Here is a 19,405-nt window from a genome sequence, read left to right on the forward strand (position 1 = left end):
TTTTAAATAAAATTTCAATCTGTCGCATTTTTAAGAGTGTTCCACACGTTTTTGTTGTTTGTTTTGAATCGTTATCTTTGAGATGAAAAGGAAAAATGTTTGCAATTTCAGGCTTGGCCGTGTAAATTTACACCGATGATGCATGCGTAATCACATAAGTTGACGCAGGGATCAGCTGACGATTTGAATTTCTGCTTGCAATGAAAGTGCATTGCCTGCACCCCAACCTGAACAGAATTAAGAATTGTCTATGAACTGCCAGGCCCGTAACTAGGGGGGGCGCAGGGGGGGCGAACCCCCCCCTTCAAAAATGTTGGCACCCCCTGGAAAAAATTATGTTAATTAGCTCTGTTCGCTGACTTTTCAGTTTTATACTCAATTTTCTTGTGTTATTTAATTGTAAACATTGTGTGTTTAAGGGTGTGGTAGAATGTTATCTCTAAAAAGCCAATACTTGCCAATACCAAACATTCAAATATCTCAGCCAGGAATTAGCAACAAGAAAACATAGAAACTTAGCTTTATTACCGAAAAATGCCCTAAAAAACATGATCTTATCCTTTTGCTATGCCACCGGACAGCACCATTTTACAGGAATATTTATACCCACATGTTTGTTGAAAATGCTTTCAGAATGCACCAAATTCAAAGTAATTTTTCAAAATCTTCTGGGGGAGGCCCCCCAGACCCCCCGCTGCTGGGTGTCGCCTTCGGCGAAAACGCCGTCGGTCTTTGCTCGTCGGCCGTCAACCCCCACCCCCTTTCAAAATTCCTGGCTACGCCACTGACTGACTAGTCTAATGTAAACGTTGTATTAGGCCTACGATTAATGTTCTTGCGTAAATATACCCACATTGTGTACAAACGTCGTTTTCGTACATGATACGGAAAGTAAAAGTTGGGCCCCTCTAGAATACTTTTTGCCCCCCCTGCTGCTCCAAGCTCGTTACGGGCCTGTGAACTGCGCTGCTGGTCAACTTCTCACATCTAAAGTTATTGTTCTGTTATTGTTCAACTTCTCAAATCTTCGGCTTTTGCCATTCACACACACACTGATCTTTATCACATGAGGTGTCTGGGCATAGCTTTCTATTAGCCTACTGTGAAAACTATTGTATGCGGCGCCGTTAAAGGGAATAATTTGGGGCCGGTACCAATGCAAGCTTTGGGCTCTAAATTACGACATTCCTGAGAAAAACGCATTGTATAGAACGAATACAATGTGGTGTTTTAGCTGTTTTCAAGTTTCCGTGCCCCTTGGAAATGTTATGGGCCCCAAAATTATAGCCTACTGGGTCTGCGTCCTAAACTACCACCTGAACCCCTGTCTGATTGTATGATTACCTATCTGGCAGTGACGATCGGTGAGGGAAAGCAAGGAAAGCAGTGCTTACCTGAGCGAAAACTATGCAAAATATAATGACTGAATTCTAGGTTTAACTTCTTATTATTTTTATCAAGTCTATTTTAACTTGAAAATTACTGTGTTCGTGACTACAATTACTCGTAACGCTTGTGAGTAGTCTAAGTCCTCACCAAACCGCATGTCTTGCCTATAAATGCCAATTAACGCAAACGCTTTTGTCAGAAACCATCACTGAAGCTCCAGGGAAATCAACTTTCAAAGTTGCTTTCCCAGGTTCAAAAATGTCAAAAAACGCCTTCGTTTTATCCAATCATCAATCGTTTTGCAAAACGTCACCAGCTGCTTAGCCAATCAGATGTGTTATGGTTATGGTATGGTTAGTTGTGCTTTCCCAGTGACGTCATGCGTATCTCATAGCGGCTGCTTTTGGTTTCAGACGAAAGGAATACAACCTCTACGCATGGGTGATTTGCGCGCTTGTAACTATAGGCTACTGAGTACGCTGAAAATAAAGCTGGTTCTCTTACCAAAAAAAACATAGATTCTACAATAAAACATGCAATTCCAAAGGGTACATTAACCAACCAGTAGGCTACTGAAACAGCACAAGTGTTTTTTAAATTCTTTTGGGTCAATAGACTGACATCACAAGTTCAGAGCAAATTTACTTGTGTTCTTCAAAAATGGACTAGCTTAATTTATAGGCTAATTATTTGCTCTTTACTAGTGCACCAGTCCAATGCATGTCTTAAATGCTTACAGATGACATTGACAATAAGTTTTTGTGCTCAGTCTAAAAACGCAGCCAACATTCTAGACTAGTCCCAGTTTGATTGATTGATTAAATCTTTATCCTCGGACTGGGAAAGTCCGAAGATTTTGTTTTGGAAATGCTCTCAGAGCGCACCAAATTGGAAGAGTTTTTCAAAATTTTCTGGGGGAGGCCCCCCAGACCCCCCGCTGGAAGTGTTGCCTTTGGCAACACGCCTTCGGGCTTCGCCCGACGGTTACGCCCTTCGTGCCTACTACCTTGCTGCAGCATATTTCCAAGTTGCTTTCCCAATGGTTTAAGCCACCGAACGTCACTGCTATCTGGACATCCATAGTTTATATGTTATCAGGTCACTTAAAGAAAGATTTGTTCACTTTTTAATACAAAACGAAATGCTCTCGACCTCGTTCTCAGATAGCTTCTCAGAAAGTCGACAGCCGTGGCCGAGTGGTTAGCGCGTTGGGCTCGCAGTCGAGAGCCTGCATGTTCGACTCCAGCCACCCGCACTTGCTGTTGTTTCTCTGGGCAAGAAACTTTACGATAATTGCCTCTACCCAGTGATCGATTTCGAGTAATGGGTAGTACCAAATTTAAGTCATAAGTAGAGTAGACAAGCGGAAACAGACATTGCCGTCGGCTGCAGCGTGGGTCAGGTGTACATCGGAAGGCGTACATCGATGCATAGCGCTCAAGTTTGCTTTCCCGCAATGCAGGGTAAAAATATGAAAAACAAACAAACAAGCTTGTATCACTCAGTTGTTATTGCTTTTCCTACTTTCGAGCTTTTATTACTTTCAAAGAAAATGAAGGAGTGTATCAGCAAACATCTATAGGACTGGCCCATATTACTAGAGAAGGATCCACAGAGGATACAAAATGATATGAATGAATCAACAAGTGAATCAAAAAATAACAGTTAACCACTCTGTGTGGAGCTACATGTACTTGATCAACTGTTATTTTTTTATTCACTTTTTATTACAGTACTTTGCACGAAGTTCTTTATTTAAGACTTGGCAACTCTTAGTTCAGTTCAGTTTATCAGTTTAACGACGGATCTGGTCTTGAATTTGGAACACTGGAAGTTTTCGAACAAAAGGAGAAAAAAGATTTAAGCGATTTATTTCCTGGGCACAAAAACCAGCAAACAGGAAAGTTTTATTAATTGCAGCGCGGAATATCATTGAAAGAAAACTTGTTATAGCTTCAATGTAATCAAAAAGCAGCAGCCTTGAGTTTTGGAAAAGCTAGATTCTTAAGAGTCTGTTTTCTGTGGTGATAGGCTACCCTATCAGTTTGTCGTTACTAAACTGTTAGTTAGTGATGGCTGAGCATATTGTCTGCATTACGGCTACTGGTGGAATACCATTATTAACAAGAACAAAGCCAGGTATGTTTAATTAAATTGATTTTTTTTGTCAAAATCCAAATTAAACAAAATGGCTGTATTTACTCACTGTTTGCAATCAAAATGCATTGTTTTGTGGCAGGTGTTACCAGAGATGGGCGTGATCTTGATCTTGAAGATCACTTTTTTTTTGGTGATCTTGATCTAAGATCACTTTTTTTTGTGTGATCTTGATCTTGAAGAACAATAAGATCAAGATCACTTTAAAATTGAAGTTTACTTACTTGATAGAGGCATTTTCAGTTCAGTTGTTTTTTTATTTCTGACCATCATATCAAAACAATACACGTCAACATAGCAAAGGTCGAGAAAAAGGTAGAAGCGACAAAACGCGAACGTTAAAAACGTGCTTGTGACCGAAGTAAGTTATTGAGTTGAAAAAAAATTTGGCACGGTCGCAACACCTTCAGAAAAATTTAAGATATATGATACAAAGAAAATAAAAAAAAAGAAAATGTTAAAAAAACAAAAACAAATAAATTTAGGCTATAGCTTTATTAGCCCACATGGCTTTAGCTGATATATTTAAGATCAGTATGGACAGTTGCTATGAAGATCGGCCATGGTGCGTTATCAAGAGTGCTGATGGTCTTAAGGGGAACACGTCTTGATGCGTTTAGCTCATAGCAAGAAGAGCAAGGCAGGCAAAGAAAACCCCACAAAGAAATCCTACCACGGGCAAAGCCATTTCAAGCGCAACGCACCATAGGCCTTGCACGACTCACAAAATAGATAGGCTATAACTTGACGACACTGAAAACAATGACAAAAACAAATAAAACAAACTAGCAAAAACAACATCATCATCTTGCGGAAATTCAATTTTACCCAAGGAAGTTATGTCTTGCAGATATCAAGCGTGCTTTGATAAAAGTTGCGTTGATAAAGCGATAATTTTAAACCCCAGTCAGCTAAACTCGTCACTTCCACACTGATCCAACGTTAGCAAACGTTGAATTAATGCAAAAACGAAAGGGCGCATTTTTTTAGAACTCGTACTGTACAAAGTAATTAGTGGCAACTACTACCATTAAGCCACTGTTAATGTGATATGTGTCCAACAAAAGATGGTTTAAAGTCTCCATCTGATCTGGTCAGTGTTGCCATTTCAAATTTGAAAAAGTTTTTTGTGTTGGTCATAATAAAGAAGTCATCTTCCGTGTACTACTTTATGTTGACGTATAATAAATATGATTTAACTTTGTTCACAATTTCCATGTGTGAATTTTAAAGAAATGTTTGCTTTCTTTGATCCAGTTTTAGATGTTTCAAAAGTCTAGAATGGCGGTGTTAAAAAATTTAGAATCCAGCCGATTTTAGTCATGTAAAGTGGTTTATTGCAGCAAATCAACCAGACCAAGACTTTTTTAGGGTCTGAGTATGAAGCGGTTTGTCTGACCGCAAACCTCTGAACTTTTTTGATAGCAGACAACAATATCAACGTTGCCAGGTGGAAAAATGGTGCAATAAACTTTAACATAATACAGTGAAAGTTAAGAGTACTTAGTAACACGTATAAAAACTCCCACATGATTCAGACAAAAATTTGGTAAAAAATGATGCAGTTCAAAGATTATTTTTATTTATTTATTATAAATAATTATAAATTTTAATAAATAATTATAAATTTAATTATAAATAATAATTATAAATAATTATAAATTTATTTATTATAAATAAAAAGTATAAAACTAATTGAAAATTTTGCGACTTTTTCAGTACTGCTGTAATTGACCTCGGCCTTGGGTGTGACGTTGCGATTCTATGCAAACTACGTCAACAATTGATAGGCCTAATAGCAACAGTCACTAACTTAGTACAATTTTTAGGCCAGTGATCGAGTAGTTAAAAGTAAAAGTTAGCAATACCAATTATATATCTTTACCCAGGTTGCTTATAGTAATTATTTTTTGCAACATCATTGATCAAAAACTTCATTTTTTTCAAGTACACAAAAAGTGATCTTGAAAGTGATCTTGATCTTCAAGATCACGATCTTGATCTTGATCTTCAAGATCACATAGTTTGGTGATCTTGATCTTCAAGATCACCTATTCTTGGTGATCTTGATCTTCAAGATCACCAATACTGGTGATCTTGCCCACCTCTGGGTGTTACCAGGATTAGGGTTTTTTTCTCTGCCAAGACTTCAAAATCGCAGGTTTTTCTTTTTCTACTTCAAAATTGCAGATTAGTCAGAATTCCTTGTTTGGGATCACGAGTGCCGTAAATACATCCACGACTCTGATTGAAAGCTAGGTTTTCCAGTTGTTTTCAAATTTATATATAGTTCACAATACTGTACCATACTATGTTTTTATCGTATTACATGAATAGGATATCTATGGAGGTCAACTATGAAGTAAATTTTTGTGTTCTAATTGTTGTTTTTGTGTGGTAAACACTTCACTTCATATTTTATATAGACCACCTTGTCATACCAACAATATTAGCTTCAAATCTCCTATGGCATGACCACATTTAAGGCATTGATAAGAAATTTTTTTTTTATCAAACCTTGTGGAAATTCAGCTATTTAACTTTGTCACTTATGAAATCAGATCGTTTTTTTTTCATCATGTCACAAACATGTCGGACATACACTATACAGTCTACGGTATCTTATATAAAAATCAATCACTGGTTTATTTTTTTTCTCAAATTATCACGACAAATACACTAGTACATTACATAAAAGTGAGAGAGGAAGGAAGCGAAAGACCTTATGAGGTCACCAAGTCAGCTTCCACACCGGTGGCAGTACCGTATTTTACACAAAAATACTACCAATGAAAATTATACTGAAAACACTTAGAGAAAATAATGAAATGTTAAATAAGGTTACAATCGCAATGTGGCAGTTAGTAAATGCAAGCCAAATCATGAGAAGATTGTATATGAACATGACATAAAAAAAACAAAAAACAGAGAAATCAAACAAAACACAAATTAGATCCCAAAACCTGTCAGACATGTCAGATCAATTCCACTGAAAAATACACAACAGAGTTGCATTTAGCAAGAATAACAACCGACCAAGTACGTTTCATATTGCTTTTTAAATGAAAAGGGAGACAAACATTTAGTTTCTGAAGGAACCTTACCCCATGTTTGGGGTCCAAAGTACTGTAGCATTTTTTGCCCGGAGTTATTATTAGTTCTGGGTAAGAAATATTATTTTATCTTGTGGCGAGTGTTATGATGATGGATATTATTTAAATCATTAAAATAAGCAGTAAAACAATCAGGTAGAAGTCCACTTTTATATTTGTGCATGAAATTGGCATACTCAATTTCAATTAAGTCATTAAGCTTGGGAACATCAAATTTAACATATAATAAATTTACTGGGGTATGTCTGGGGTAAAATAAAGTATTAACACAACATTGTTTATTGTAGAATAATATTTGCAAACTCATGTGTCCAATTTAAGGTTTGTTAGTCATTGATGACAGTCCATTGATTGGTTTTCAGATAGGATTGATTAAACATGAAATGCGATAAGATTGGTAAGAAAATTTTTGAAACAAATATTTAGGTTTAATAGTATTCATAAATAACACTATTTAAAATAATATGCCAAATGTTGATAACACCGTTGTGTTTACAGGTTGTACCCCTCTCTCTTTTCCTGTGATTGGCTCTTTAAATGGAGTGCATATGTTTGGACTAAATAGAGATGTTACTCTTTTAAGCACAGTGACAGAAGATTATAGAATTGTGTGGAAGACATATCATGGTATATGGTAGTATGGCATTATGTACAACTGTTTATGTATATTTTGTAACAGTGTGATTTGGCTTTACAGACTGATAGTGCTATAACGGATACACGGCTTAATGCCATGGTCTAAAGAACGCAAACACAAATGACACGATCTTTAGGCTGCAAGGCATGAATGACACAAGACTCAAATAATGCAGAACCTGAATGATGCAAGACCTGAGTGCTACAAAGCCCGAATACCGCAATGCATAAACGACTCGAGATTTGATTATTTTGTACTAAAGTTAATTGTTCTTTTGAATAGGCAATAATTTTATTTGTCAAAGTAGCAATTATCATTTTTTACACAAAAAAATATAAAAACTGTTTTTTCCACTCAAAATAGAAATGAGACTTGGTTATGTCTCACTAAAGTACATATATATATATATATATAATTTTTTTTTTCAATATGTACGGTAGTAATTTTGTTTGCCACGGTAGCAATTTCAATCCTTATTTTCTCCCTAAACAAACATATAAAAACTGTTTTTTGCACTTGCGGTAACAAAATAATGATGAAGAAATAAATTAAACGTTCCATTGAAGACTTTGTTGCTTTTTAAACTTGATTGGCACGTCTGTAGGGAACTCTTCCTAATCAGAAACATTTGGCAAGTTGAAATGTAGGTCTGGCTTCTCGTAGTTGTTAATCTCGTTTCTCACTGCTTCAGGAACAACACAGGAGGTCAGTTACACTGTTTTGTTACAGTGTTTCATGATAAAAATATAGCTGCCTGGATGGCAATAGTATCAAAAGCCCACAACGGCATCTGCTTATTTAGAAAATTATTAAGGAGATACAGTGGCGTAGCCAGCCTTTGAATTTATCATCGGTAATTACCAAACTAGTTGTATAAATATTGGATCAAATAAGTGAAGTTTTACCCCTTATCCAATAAACGCATTTGTAATAAAACCTGGCCATTTTCACTTTGTGTGCAACACAATAAACTCATGACAAACAGAAATGAAGACATATGAAAAGAGAAAACAAAACAATTAGTTTTAGTTAGTAATAACCAAGTCTCATCTTCATTTTGTTAAAATGAAAATTGAAATTGCTACCGTGACAAATGAAATTATTATCGTATTCGAAAGAACATTTCATTTTAGTACTAAATAACCAAATCTCGCGTCATTCATGCATTGCGGCATTCGGGTCTTACGTAATTCGTCCTGTGCAGCTTGAGGATCGCGGCATTAGGTCGTGTACCATTTTTTGATTAATAACCTGAGCCTGTTGCACTGATGCTGTTTGATTGACAACGCACTTATATATCTATGCTGATTGCTGATGTTAATTAATCAACCGCCCCAAGAGAACAGTTCGTTTTTCTTAGATTTTCAACACCAGAAAGGTTTTATTAGATGTAGTAAAAAACCCAAAATGTAGATACTAAACTCATGTTCAGCCAACGTTTTGAAAACTAACTTGTCTTTATCTTCACAGATATACATTTAAATAAGTACTAATATTTATTGCTATAAGTGCTAATAATTTATAACACTGAACATGAGTTGAGCTTTTGAAACGTTTGCTAATCATGACTTTAATATCTACATTTTGGGCTCTTTATGTTTTGATTAGATTAACCAGATGGTCCAACCATTTTGCTCCTAAGTCTTATTAGATTATTATTTAAAGCCATATTTTGTTTGCAGATAGTGTTGTTTTGATTGTTGTTGCACCATCTCTGGATAGAAAAAGTAAAAATCAGCGTGGAAGAAGTGATAAAGACCTAGATCCAGCTGTTGGACTGCAAGCGGCATCGCGAAATTCGACGTCCACAGTCACCGATAATCATCTTCTTCGCTTGCTGGATGATGTTTTTAATTCTCTTGTTCTTCTAACAGGTAGATAGCAAAAACGGCTCTTACGTTGATTGAATTTTGAGACACAATAAAGGACAAATGTTCGTGATTTTGTTTCAAATATGGTCCTTGATTGTTCATCATGTGTTTAAAAAAAGGCAATTTTAATGATTTTTTTGCAGGTTTAGATGAACTGAAAAACATAAGAAATGTGGACCGATTAAAGAAAGACTTGAGGGCATGCTATAAACTGGTGGACACTTTTCTTGATGCAGGTTTCATACTTAGAATACAGCTTTTTATTGGTAACTCACATCATCAGCCATTTTGCTTCAAAGAACTCACCACTATACAGTACCACTGTTTCAGAATACATGATAACATAATAATTAATATTATTTTATTGAGCATAAGTAAAATTTATTTGTACAAAAAAAAAACTTTATTTTGCTGAGTGTTTTATGGTGTTTTGCTGATAAAGGTGATGACCAAAGTTCTAGCAAACAACTTGACGAAAGTGCGACATTATTTGGAGATTTGACAAGATGTGTTGATATTATCTTCAATCCTGAAGGTAGAGTTTTGCAAGTACGTATCGTTAGCGCAGTTGATAGCACCGACTTTTAACTTAATGGAATTTTAGTGAAGAGGTGATTTTCTTGAACCATAGACAACAAACCCCTTTTTGTCTGTGGTTTCTTAATGAAATTAGCGCTTTCCTAAATCTACTTGTTGTAAATTTTCCGATTCTGTTCAATGGTGTATAAGAATGTTACTTATGTGGATGTGTATCTGTGACAGGATCACCTTCTGGCGTTCGTTGAGTCTGCTGACAGCTCATACGGCTGTTTGGTCTTCAATGGAAAAGTACTTTGTGCCACAGAGAAATGGTGGTTGCTGGATGGTCAGGAACTGGCATTGCTTGGCAGGGTACCATTTTTTTTAATTTTACTGTAATTTTGCATCAGTCTGATAGACGTTGATGAGCGATAGTTGTTGGTTAGGTTTGTGTCAGGTAAATACAGTTAAAGTCGAGCCAAACCGCTTTGATCCTTTCTGCAGTAGAAACCTCGATTGGCATATAGCGACAAACAATACAAGTCTATTAAGCAAGTTTTGTTTCCGCTATTGCTATTGCGCTCAGTGCGCTTAACTTATGAAATACAATGCCTTTCAATGATGGATATCATTCTATTTACTTGCAAAGCATAATTTAGTATTGCACTACCCAGACACTCAGACAGCAATTCAACCGTTTTTAACATTGATTCAAAGTCCGCCGACGTTGAATCAATGTTAAAAACGATTGAAGTTGCTGCCTGGGTATTAACAATGTTATAAAGCGAATAATTAAGCACTTTTGACTGATCAGTGACCTTTTTTTTACAGTTGATCTGTATCTTACCAGCATCTGTCACTTCTTGTGACATTCCGGTCTTCTTGCCCCATATAAGTCCCGACGTGCCTTACCGCCTTCTTGTCTTCACGTTGGTGGTTGGGGGACGAGGGGGCGTGAGGACATGTGTCTTGTGTGGCCCACAACCCTCCCTCACCCACGTGCAAGAGAACCTTGTTGAAAGGTCGGAATTTTTGACTGGCTAGCATTACCATTTGGCTAGTTAACTTTGCTTTATAATCATACTTGACTCAGTAACAACAGATAACGCTGAAGTGGTACGTTTGTTTTTCTTCATGCAAACATTCTTGTGTTCCGTTTAAGCCTGACAGTGCCATTGGCGACATATAAACAAAATACTTTTCGTTTCAAAGCGTCTTTGTTGTAAAATTATTTTCTTAATCGCCATTGTTATCTTCGACATATTTTCTTATGCATGAATAGTAGAATACTTAGTTAATTCTTTATTTATCGGTCCCTTGTTCGTGATGGGCTTTGTTACGTCGAAGAGTTTGTTATTTTTTGAGTTGAATACGCGCTATTTTTCTTTTAATACAAAGCTTCGCTGGAGGACAGTTTATTTTTTAATTCCAATCTATCAGTTCGAATTAGCTTTCGCCACAATAAAACGGTTTCTTAGAGTTTGTAAAAATACCGTATGTACTTTTACATGTATCGCATGTAGGCCTACTTAAAAAAATATGCCCTGAAAATACAGTGCTTTCTTGATCGAAATTCGATCATACAGCTCAAGGAATACACTTCACATGAAATCGCGTACATGAAGAGTAGTTTTGGTAGCCGCTAGATGGCGTATCCAATTAGACTCAAACCAGGCGACACAGTTTCTTCCTGGGTCTGACAAGTGACGACAACAGATTGTTCTTATTTTTTAGGTTCTGGGCTCCCGCGATGAACACTTTGCAAAAATGTTGCAACTCCAATGACATTCCCGACTCCACCCGAGCAGTGTTGCCAAGCGATTTGCTTGGATTTCTTTTGGTCGATACAGAAGCGGCACGATGCTTGTCCCATATCTCGCCTCCGAATGTACAGGGAATTTTGAGCCGAAGAAAACAACAAAAGAATACGAATCTTTATGAAACGTCGTGGGTTTATGAAAAACTGGTCGAATTTTACAAGTAAGTGTGAAAACGTAGACTTTTATCATCACCATCCTAACATCATTTTTCATTTGACTCTTGCCTATACCGTTGTTCTTCTATACCTATACCTTTATCACTGTTTTCACTAAGACTTCAAAACAAGGATAACCTTACATTATATCACTATTAGCGACTTATATAGACATAACTTTGTTTTGTTTATTGATATTTTAGTTTCTGCATGTCACTTTGCTCAGCTATCAACCTCCTATGTAACCTAGAGTTATGTTTTTTTTAAGATTCACCGTTGGAACATCTTTTCCTCTCCCAGAAAACGATGACGTCAGTGCTGACGTAGGCACGGCTGCGCGCCATATCGGCCTTGCACATTACCGCTGCATGAAACGTCACAAATGCTTCGCTTTCGTCAAGTCTCACTTCCAGTTGTTTGTTGTTTATTCGAATGTTGCCCCTACTTTCGCACTGCAGGGGTTAACCGAACGGATATTTGACGCTTTGGTAAAAGATGGTCTGGTGTGAAATCGCGTCTTTTGTCGGAGGAGTGACGGTTATTTATTCTACGAAGGATCTTGTTCAGAGTGAGTGGTTTTTAGCGATGCAGTGCGTAAGGTAATACACTGTCATCTTTCTCTTCGTGCACATCATTTCCTTATGTCATGACCCCCTTATAACTAATATTGAATGAGAGTGTGTTGGAAATCTGGCAACACTGAACTTGTTTACACTTTTCGGACGTGAAACGAAAGTTGTTACAGAAATTTATGTTACAATGTAGGCTGCTGTATTTTGGGAGCAAGTCTTTTAGGCGCAGACAGTTAGGCGCCGGTCAGATAGGCGCGCACACTGTGGCGTCAGGATATTTAGGTGCGGAGCACTGTGGCGCTGGTTCATTTAGGTGCTATTCCTAGTAAAGTCTGCAGATTGTATCAGCTTGGCAGGTAGGGCAATGCTTTTCACACAAAATGTTATGTTAAACAGAAAAATATGTTGTTTTGTTAATGCGCGTAGATTTATTTGTTGTCAGTCATGGCTTCAGTGAGTGAAGCTACTTTATCCGGCAATGCTTTTCACACAAAATGTTATATTGAACAGAAAAAATATATTGTTTTTTTAATGCGCGTGTTCTGCATTTATTTGTTGTTGGTCCAGGTTTGCGTCGGCGAAAGCTTTATCAATAAATTATTCAAGTTTCCGAACATGACTGAGTTCACTTAAAAAATATATATGGGCTACCGTAGCCTATATTCAAGCGGGTGGTAGGCTTGAGTGAAGAGTAACTTAGTTTTCCGTTAATACCCAGACTAGCTTTTGCCAAAGCTGAGCTGATACAATCCGCAGACTTTACTAGGAATTACACCTAAATGAACGGGCGCCACAGTGTTTCGCACCTAAATATCCTGACGCCACAGTGTGCGTGCCTATTTGACCGGCGCCTAACTGTCTGCGCCTAAAACACGTGGACCCTGTATTTTTAATCTTGTTTTTTTTAGTAACCTGAAGCGTGTTTCGTATTATCCTGTTAGAGATTGGCGATAAACTACACAATTTCAATCGTATTTCCGCTGGCTTCTGCTAAACTCCAAGTGGCATGGAAAGAATGACACGTGTTTCAAAAAATGCTTTCATAATATTTATGCCATCCTTGTCTACGGTTAATTAACGTTAAGTAAATGCAATGGGTCATAACTTTTCAAACACTAAATTGGCTTGCAAGATCAGGAAGAAAAGTTGGGGCATCAGATTCGGTTTGTTCGATCGTCTGATCGTTTTCTGTGCAATCGTTCTCGTCGGTTTCAGAATCGTCTTCGGCGTTTACTTGATAGCTTGCTAGCCACTTGACCCATTCCCATTCCTGCGACGGAGTCCTAACATTGTGCACAAGTCAGTCATGCTTCAGTGGTTATTATATTAGTATTGATACTTTATTCAATTTATCAACGGTGTTTCGGTCGTTTTGTTATTTTGAAAATCTTGTTCTTCTGTGTTTTAACCGTAGGCTACATATATTTTTATATTCTCATAACTGTTTACCGATAATAGAAAATTTACACTTTTATAATTATGTTTTCTTCACTCAAAAGCGTTTTTATAGTTAGCGCCTATTCAAAGAGCTACAATACATACAGTACAAGCAGAGGTCGTCTGCATCCGCTACTTTGAAAGCAGCGCGCTACCCCGATAATATGCCAAAAGAGCGTCGCTACTCGTTACCAGTTGATGAAAAGTAACGCGATCAAAAATAGCGCGCTACTTTTGTATTTAACTGACACTGGTAAGTGCCTTGTGAAGTCAAAATGAATTTGAAAACGAATGAAATTACCTTTCAGTACCACATTCGTTTACATTGCTATATCAACGTCATAATCAAAAACAAGTTGTAGGTAACATTTTATTCTTATGCTCCAGTCTTTGCATCAAAAATCTCTAAAAACGATTCATTTTTTTCCATTATAAATTGGAAAATAGTGAAAGTACGACTGCAGCAAAAGTAGCCTCACCACTGCAGCCGCTACTCTTAACAAAACTGTAGTTACCAAAGTTACCAAAGAGGTAGCTAAGAGCTATCGTTTGGTAACGATACCAAAGAGCTATCGTTACCAAAGAGGTAGCGCGCTACTGTCCACTTTTCATACAAGTAGTTCTACGGAGCGTTGAATAAACTTAATTTTCGGAGGCATATTCCTATTGTTTATAGTTGTGAATCCCGCGCATCGCAAAGGCAGTCAAAAAGGTCACACGGCCTTTTTAGTAAGGAGTCGTTTTGTGACTGGATCATTTCTTTGCAACGATCAGGTATGACTTGAAAAGCTTCGATTACCGTCTTTCGAAGAATACATCCCTCATGGCGCGATCTCTGGGGCCGGATAGCCGATGCAACCGCTCTTTATTGGCTTTCTGGTCGCTGACGTTGACAGAGAAGGTGTTGGCCAAACGGGGAGTGCTGCCGCCAGAGTATGACGTTCTGTTGAAATGAAACATTTTTAGTTGTTGTTTGTGCTTTTTAAGATAGGGAACGTTCAAATATTACGTAACGCCTTCGAGGGGGAGGGGGGTGTTTATGCAAAGCGTTACGTTAGCGTCACATCGGGGGGGAGGGGGTTCAAGCAAAACGTTACGTAACGCTTTCGAGTACGGAATGGTAGTTTTTTGTGCTGAATTCGTAGTGAAAAAGCGTTACATGGGGGAGGGGGGGATTGAAAAAAGCGTTACGTTGGCGTTACATGGGAGAGGGGGGGTCAAAAATTCGGAAAAAAAGCGTTACGTAATATTTGAACGTTCCCATAGCCGGTTTTATTAGCTAGTATATAGTTTCCTCGTAGGCCTACTTACCGTAATCCCATCCAACAAAACGAGATGGTATTCATTTATTTTAGCCTACGCTACAGTAGCATTTGTAACAGTAGCTGTGAACACAAGAGTTTCTATTTGGTTCATGGCAGGAGTGAGGCTTGAAAATCATCATGTCGGGTTTTTCCCCAAAACAAAAATTGCAGTGACGCAACAGCAATAGGTATTCTACTATTAAAGGTTGTCAGCAAGCAAAACCTTCTTCAATGCCAGTAGGCCATCGCATAATTTTTTGCACACTTGGTGTGACTTTTGAAGCAATGCTGTATTGCTGCAGCAGGTTTGAGATCTAACTTGATTGATTGTAGAAATCTTTATCTTCAGACTGAGAAAGATTCTTTGAGAGCTTAATCCCAGCAGTTTTTCATAACGCATCGCCTACTTTTGGAGGATTTGAACCACTATCACAGGCCCGGTCACCTAGTTTGACGAGTGTTGTTGGCTGTGAATTAATCCATCCACCAGATGCCGCTGAATGGAGAGCTGTCGTGGAAAAATGTTGCACAAGCGCACACCCATAGAGTCGAACCAGCATCGCTTGATCTTGAAGTGCATTCTGAGATTGCGTTAGAATTTAGAAAAGCAAAATATTAAAAAAATTGTGGTTTGATAAATCGGTTTTGAAATGAAAAAGTTTTATATTTGAAGCACTTACAGGCTGGGTATGTCCAAAAACCTATCTTCCGCTCTTACAGGAATGACAAAAAATTTCTCTCGATTAGTCATTCCCGTTTTGTCTCGGTACGCGTCTCTGTGCCTTTGTGATATCTGCCACAGAGTTTGATTAGGGTTATGGAAATCACACTTCAAGAAAAAAATTGCTTTAGTAGGTTGATTTTCTTTGTTTCAAATTATTTTTTTTATGTCGGGTGACGGAAACACATAATACAGTAGTAACTTTGTTTGTCTCGAAAGTTTCAGCAAACAATTGCAACATTTCTGATGAATGCCGAATCCACCAGCTAAGTTTCACTCACGGTAGGTTTAGCCTACTACAAATTGAGAACTCAGCTAAGAATGAGTTTAGCTCTATGTTTTTAATTATCTGACTCACTTTATCAAAGTTTTGCAGCTCTGTTGTTCTGTCATGATCAACATTAAAGCGACTCCAATTTGGCGTCGTGCGATACTTTTCGCGTGTCCGAGCTCGATTTCCAAGAACAAGGCTTGGATCGTTTGAATATATGGTTGGAAACTGAGTACATATGCACAAGTAGTTAGAAAAATTAAAATCGAAGTTGAAGCTGATGTGATGCATTGAAAAAAACAAAAAATTATCACTTACGTCACCTCCCCTTCTACTGTAGTTTGATCTGCTGGACTTAAGCGCGGCAGAACGGAAATCTTGAAAGTACTTCAATGTTGCATGTCCATATGTGTCACCATACTTGTACATCAGGTTTGGAATATAGCCACGATAACTGAAAATAGTTTGACAATAACCATTTTTAGATTGGCTTTGGCCGCATAGTAACCCAGAAAGCCAAACGACACTCTTTTAATTTCAATGAAATGTTAAAGCATTTAAAAGCAATATTTTAACATAAAACAGAAGCATTTATTGAGAGTTTTTATAACAAATTCTGAATTTATTGATTGATACACTACCCTAGTAAAGAAATAATAACAATCGGATCAGCTCAAATTTAAAAAAAAAATACAACAAAAATTTGAACGAAAAGCTTGAAACTTAAGAATTTGAAGTTTGTCTAAGTTTTACTTACCCAGGCATAAGTGCCGGCGGGATGTAAGTTGCATTGTTTGTCGTTATCAACGTCCCAGCACTTCTCGACGCCATGGCTTAAAAACTTCAATTTTTTGTCAAAAACGTACATATTTATTGATTGACTCTTTATCCTCGGACTGAGAAAACTTCTTTGAAAGCTTAATATTGACAGTTTTGCATACTTGTAAAGCCTTTGATGCAGGTCCGATTACGAAGTTTGACAGCGTAAAGTTTTCCGAATGTTGAAATGTTGTCGTCTGCGAATTATTCTATCTACTAGGTGTCGCTGAATGGAGAGTTGTCCTTGAAATGCGTTGCTCAAGCGCACACCTCGAGAGTCAGACCAGCGCCGCTTGATGTTTAAGTTTCTTTAGGCGGTTAATCAACTGAGTTATCAAGGCGCACTAACAGTACATTATTGACATTATGATAATCACTTTAATGAAATTATTTGAATTGCCGCCTAACTTGTTTTTGAAATATCGGATTACATATATAATTCACAAATGCATGTCTTTCAGCATGCTAGTCAGTGGCCCATAGAGCATGCATTAACGAATTTTTATCTATCAATTCAATATTTTTCTTATCAGAGATAGGCCCTGCCCTTCTGCTCCTACATAGACTACATGGGACATGCAGGTCTATCATAGCGTGAAAAATCTAGAGCAATCGTGACACTTGTGATAATGATGCCAGGGTTTCAATTGCGGTTGTCGCGGCCACACTCACGTGCGTCGGGCAACCTTGGCCTGGTACAAATAAGCAAGGCTGTGGAGTCGGGGGTGAAGCATACGACTCCGGACACTCCAAATCCGTCCGACTCCGGCTCCACAGCCATGCACCAATAAGGTTGACCGACATTCGGACTAAAAGAAAATATTTGGCCACATCAACGTCTCTTTTATTACTCAATCAGCAAACAGCTTGGTGTAGTAGGTGAAGAAGGAAACCATGGTAACCTTTATGAAACCTACCAAGTTGAAGCGAAACTAAGCCACGCCTTTGTCAGTGTCCTGACTAACAGTTGCGAAATAAACTTTTGCTTGAACCTTTTCGGGTTGGAAAGTTTATCTTTTACAACTTGGGAAACTGCACATCAAACAAGTGTTTTATTTAATGATAAAAATTTACAACAAACTTTCTTTACGATCCACGAAAATAATTTCCACATAACAATCTGTCATACTCATAACGAAGCCATCTAATCTTAAGCTGTAAAAAAAGTCCAGTCAAGCACAGTCCAAAAACAAATATTGACACGTTGGGGTTTTAGTTAAAACGCTTAACCGTGAAATGTTAATCCCTGTTGAACTTACAACCGAACTTTTTAACTTTAAGCATAATATTTGTATTCGGCTTGTTTATATTACGAAGAAGATATTACTGTACCGTAATAATAAATGTAGCTTAGGAGATTTTGTCACAGACATATTTTCTCGGTAGAAAAAATATGATTTTGATTATTGCAAGAAAAAAAAAACTCTCTTTCATGATTGCCAATTATATTTTGGTGCTGAAAGTGTGATATTATTTAATAATTTGGACAAATACAAAAGCTCGGCTTTCTTGCATTTGAGAATGAAATGGAAGGAAAATAGGTTATCAAAAGCACCTGATCAAAAGTATGGCTGTAATAGCTTATATGCGCTAAATAAACAATAGTCTCAAATGTTAAAAGCATAGACCTATTAGCTAGTATCTCACTTACCTTGTTTTAGTCCTAAATTATTTTCTAATTAACTAATTTGCTTCAAAACCCTTTTCAGTGAGAACCCAGTTTTTGTGACGTAATAAAAGAAATTACTGTGACGAATCTGATATTTTAAACTAATATTGATTACAAAATCGGTTGCATAATGTAGTAATAAAAATAAACTTATTACGCTGTACATAAAATCCTTCGCGCAGCTTGTTGAGGTTGCGTGCAATAATTCTGAAAACGTGAACAAACAAATTCGATTACAATAAAAAGAAACTTTACGTCACTTGATAAGCGTGGAAGGTTCCAAATGACATTTGTGATTGAGCAAAATGACGTGATGCAATTGTCATGACAAAAGATTTTGTTGCGGAATATGTCTGTCTGTATGATATTTGATGGTAGATATGGGCATAATGAGGTTTTGATTTGTAATTTTTGATAAGTTCCTTCCTGTTGGCAAATCGCTTCAATTTTGTTTCAGTATTATTAGTTTTTTTCAGACATCCAACGCAAGTTGGTACGTTCTAAGCTATTTTTAGCCTTTTTTTTCAAAAATACCATTATAAAAATCAATTTTTGTGTTTTCGATTACATAATGTAACATTTTCGCTACTTTCTGAATGGGCTACGTGATAAAATGTATCAAGTTTTGCGTTCTTTCTGTTCGTCATTTTCAAATAATAAATTCTTTTAATTTCCGATGTTTACTTGAAAAAACACGATTGTTGAATCAAGCTTGCACTAAAAATTCCAAATGCCGCTTTCTCCTTGAAAAGTTATGATTTTTTAGTTGTATATAAAATAAAAATTGTTATAGAAACAATACCTGTTATTGTTTAGTGGTTGTATCAATAAAGATTGTATAATGTTAAGAAGGCTCATGGAAAGCTTAAGAAAACAATAGATTTGCATCTTTAAAAGAATCTTGGTTGTAAACATGTATGAATAACAAGATATTTTTAGAAAGTTGTATTT

At 37.0% G+C, this 19,405-nt stretch overlaps 2 protein-coding genes across 4 annotated transcripts; one reads left to right on the forward strand and one right to left on the reverse strand.

The window, feature by feature from the left end:
* Positions 1 to 3,294: 3,294 nt before the first annotated feature.
* On the forward strand, positions 3,295 to 13,787 carry LOC145785610 (protein fuzzy homolog). Its single transcript, XM_082597284.1, has 9 exons — positions 3,295 to 3,528; positions 7,158 to 7,286; positions 8,979 to 9,170; positions 9,311 to 9,403; positions 9,610 to 9,716; positions 9,930 to 10,058; positions 10,518 to 10,708; positions 11,421 to 11,666; positions 11,930 to 13,787. Exons 1-9 carry the CDS (start codon positions 3,462 to 3,464, stop codon positions 12,168 to 12,170), a joined length of 1,395 nt encoding a protein of 464 aa, XP_082453410.1. The 5' UTR covers positions 3,295 to 3,461; the 3' UTR covers positions 12,171 to 13,787.
* Positions 13,275 to 18,459, reverse strand: LOC145785611 (ciliary microtubule inner protein 2C-like). Of its 3 annotated transcripts, XM_082597287.1 has the most exons (7): positions 18,437 to 18,459; positions 16,724 to 16,807; positions 16,285 to 16,420; positions 16,054 to 16,194; positions 15,655 to 15,767; positions 14,470 to 14,613; positions 13,275 to 13,516 (listed from the first exon to the last, which is right to left on the reverse strand). In XM_082597287.1, the coding sequence occupies exons 2-7, from the start codon at positions 16,795 to 16,797 to the stop codon at positions 13,342 to 13,344; spliced, it is 783 nt and encodes a 260-aa protein (XP_082453413.1). In that variant the 5' UTR covers positions 16,798 to 16,807; positions 18,437 to 18,459; the 3' UTR covers positions 13,275 to 13,341. The 3 variants fall into 3 exon arrangements, with proteins under 3 accessions (XP_082453413.1, XP_082453412.1, XP_082453414.1); XM_082597286.1 differs by lacking the exon at positions 18,437 to 18,459 and having other exon boundaries at positions 16,724 to 18,093; XM_082597288.1 differs by lacking the exons at positions 13,275 to 13,516; positions 18,437 to 18,459 and having other exon boundaries at positions 14,023 to 14,613; positions 16,724 to 18,084.
* Positions 18,460 to 19,405: the final 946 nt, after the last annotated feature.

The sequence above is a fragment of the Aplidium turbinatum genome, chromosome 16, assembly GCF_918807975.1.
Source record: "Aplidium turbinatum chromosome 16, kaAplTurb1.1, whole genome shotgun sequence".
Taxonomy (NCBI): domain Eukaryota; kingdom Metazoa; phylum Chordata; class Ascidiacea; order Aplousobranchia; family Polyclinidae; genus Aplidium; species Aplidium turbinatum.

Bases quoted from the DNA above. Each gene is read 5' to 3' on its own strand.
- LOC145785610 (XM_082597284.1), top strand. From the start codon at position 3,462: ATGGCTGAGCATATTGTCTGCATTACGGCTACTGGTGGAATACCATTA. The intron at 9,404-9,609 runs GTTTCATACTTA...TTGCTGATAAAG, and splicing joins GGACACTTTTCTTGATGCAG to GTGATGACCAAAGTTCTAGC. The intron at 9,717-9,929 runs GTACGTATCGTT...TATCTGTGACAG, and splicing joins CTGAAGGTAGAGTTTTGCAA to GATCACCTTCTGGCGTTCGT.
- LOC145785611 (XM_082597287.1), bottom strand. From the start codon at position 16,797: ATGGCGTCGAGAAGTGCTGGGACGTTGATAACGACAAACAATGCAACT. The intron at 16,195-16,284 runs GTAAGTGATAAT...ATATGTACTCAG, and splicing joins ACAGTAGAAGGGGAGGTGAC to TTTCCAACCATATATTCAAA. The intron at 13,517-14,469 runs GTAATCGAAGCT...GCACAATGTTAG, and splicing joins GATGTATTCTTCGAAAGACG to GACTCCGTCGCAGGAATGGG.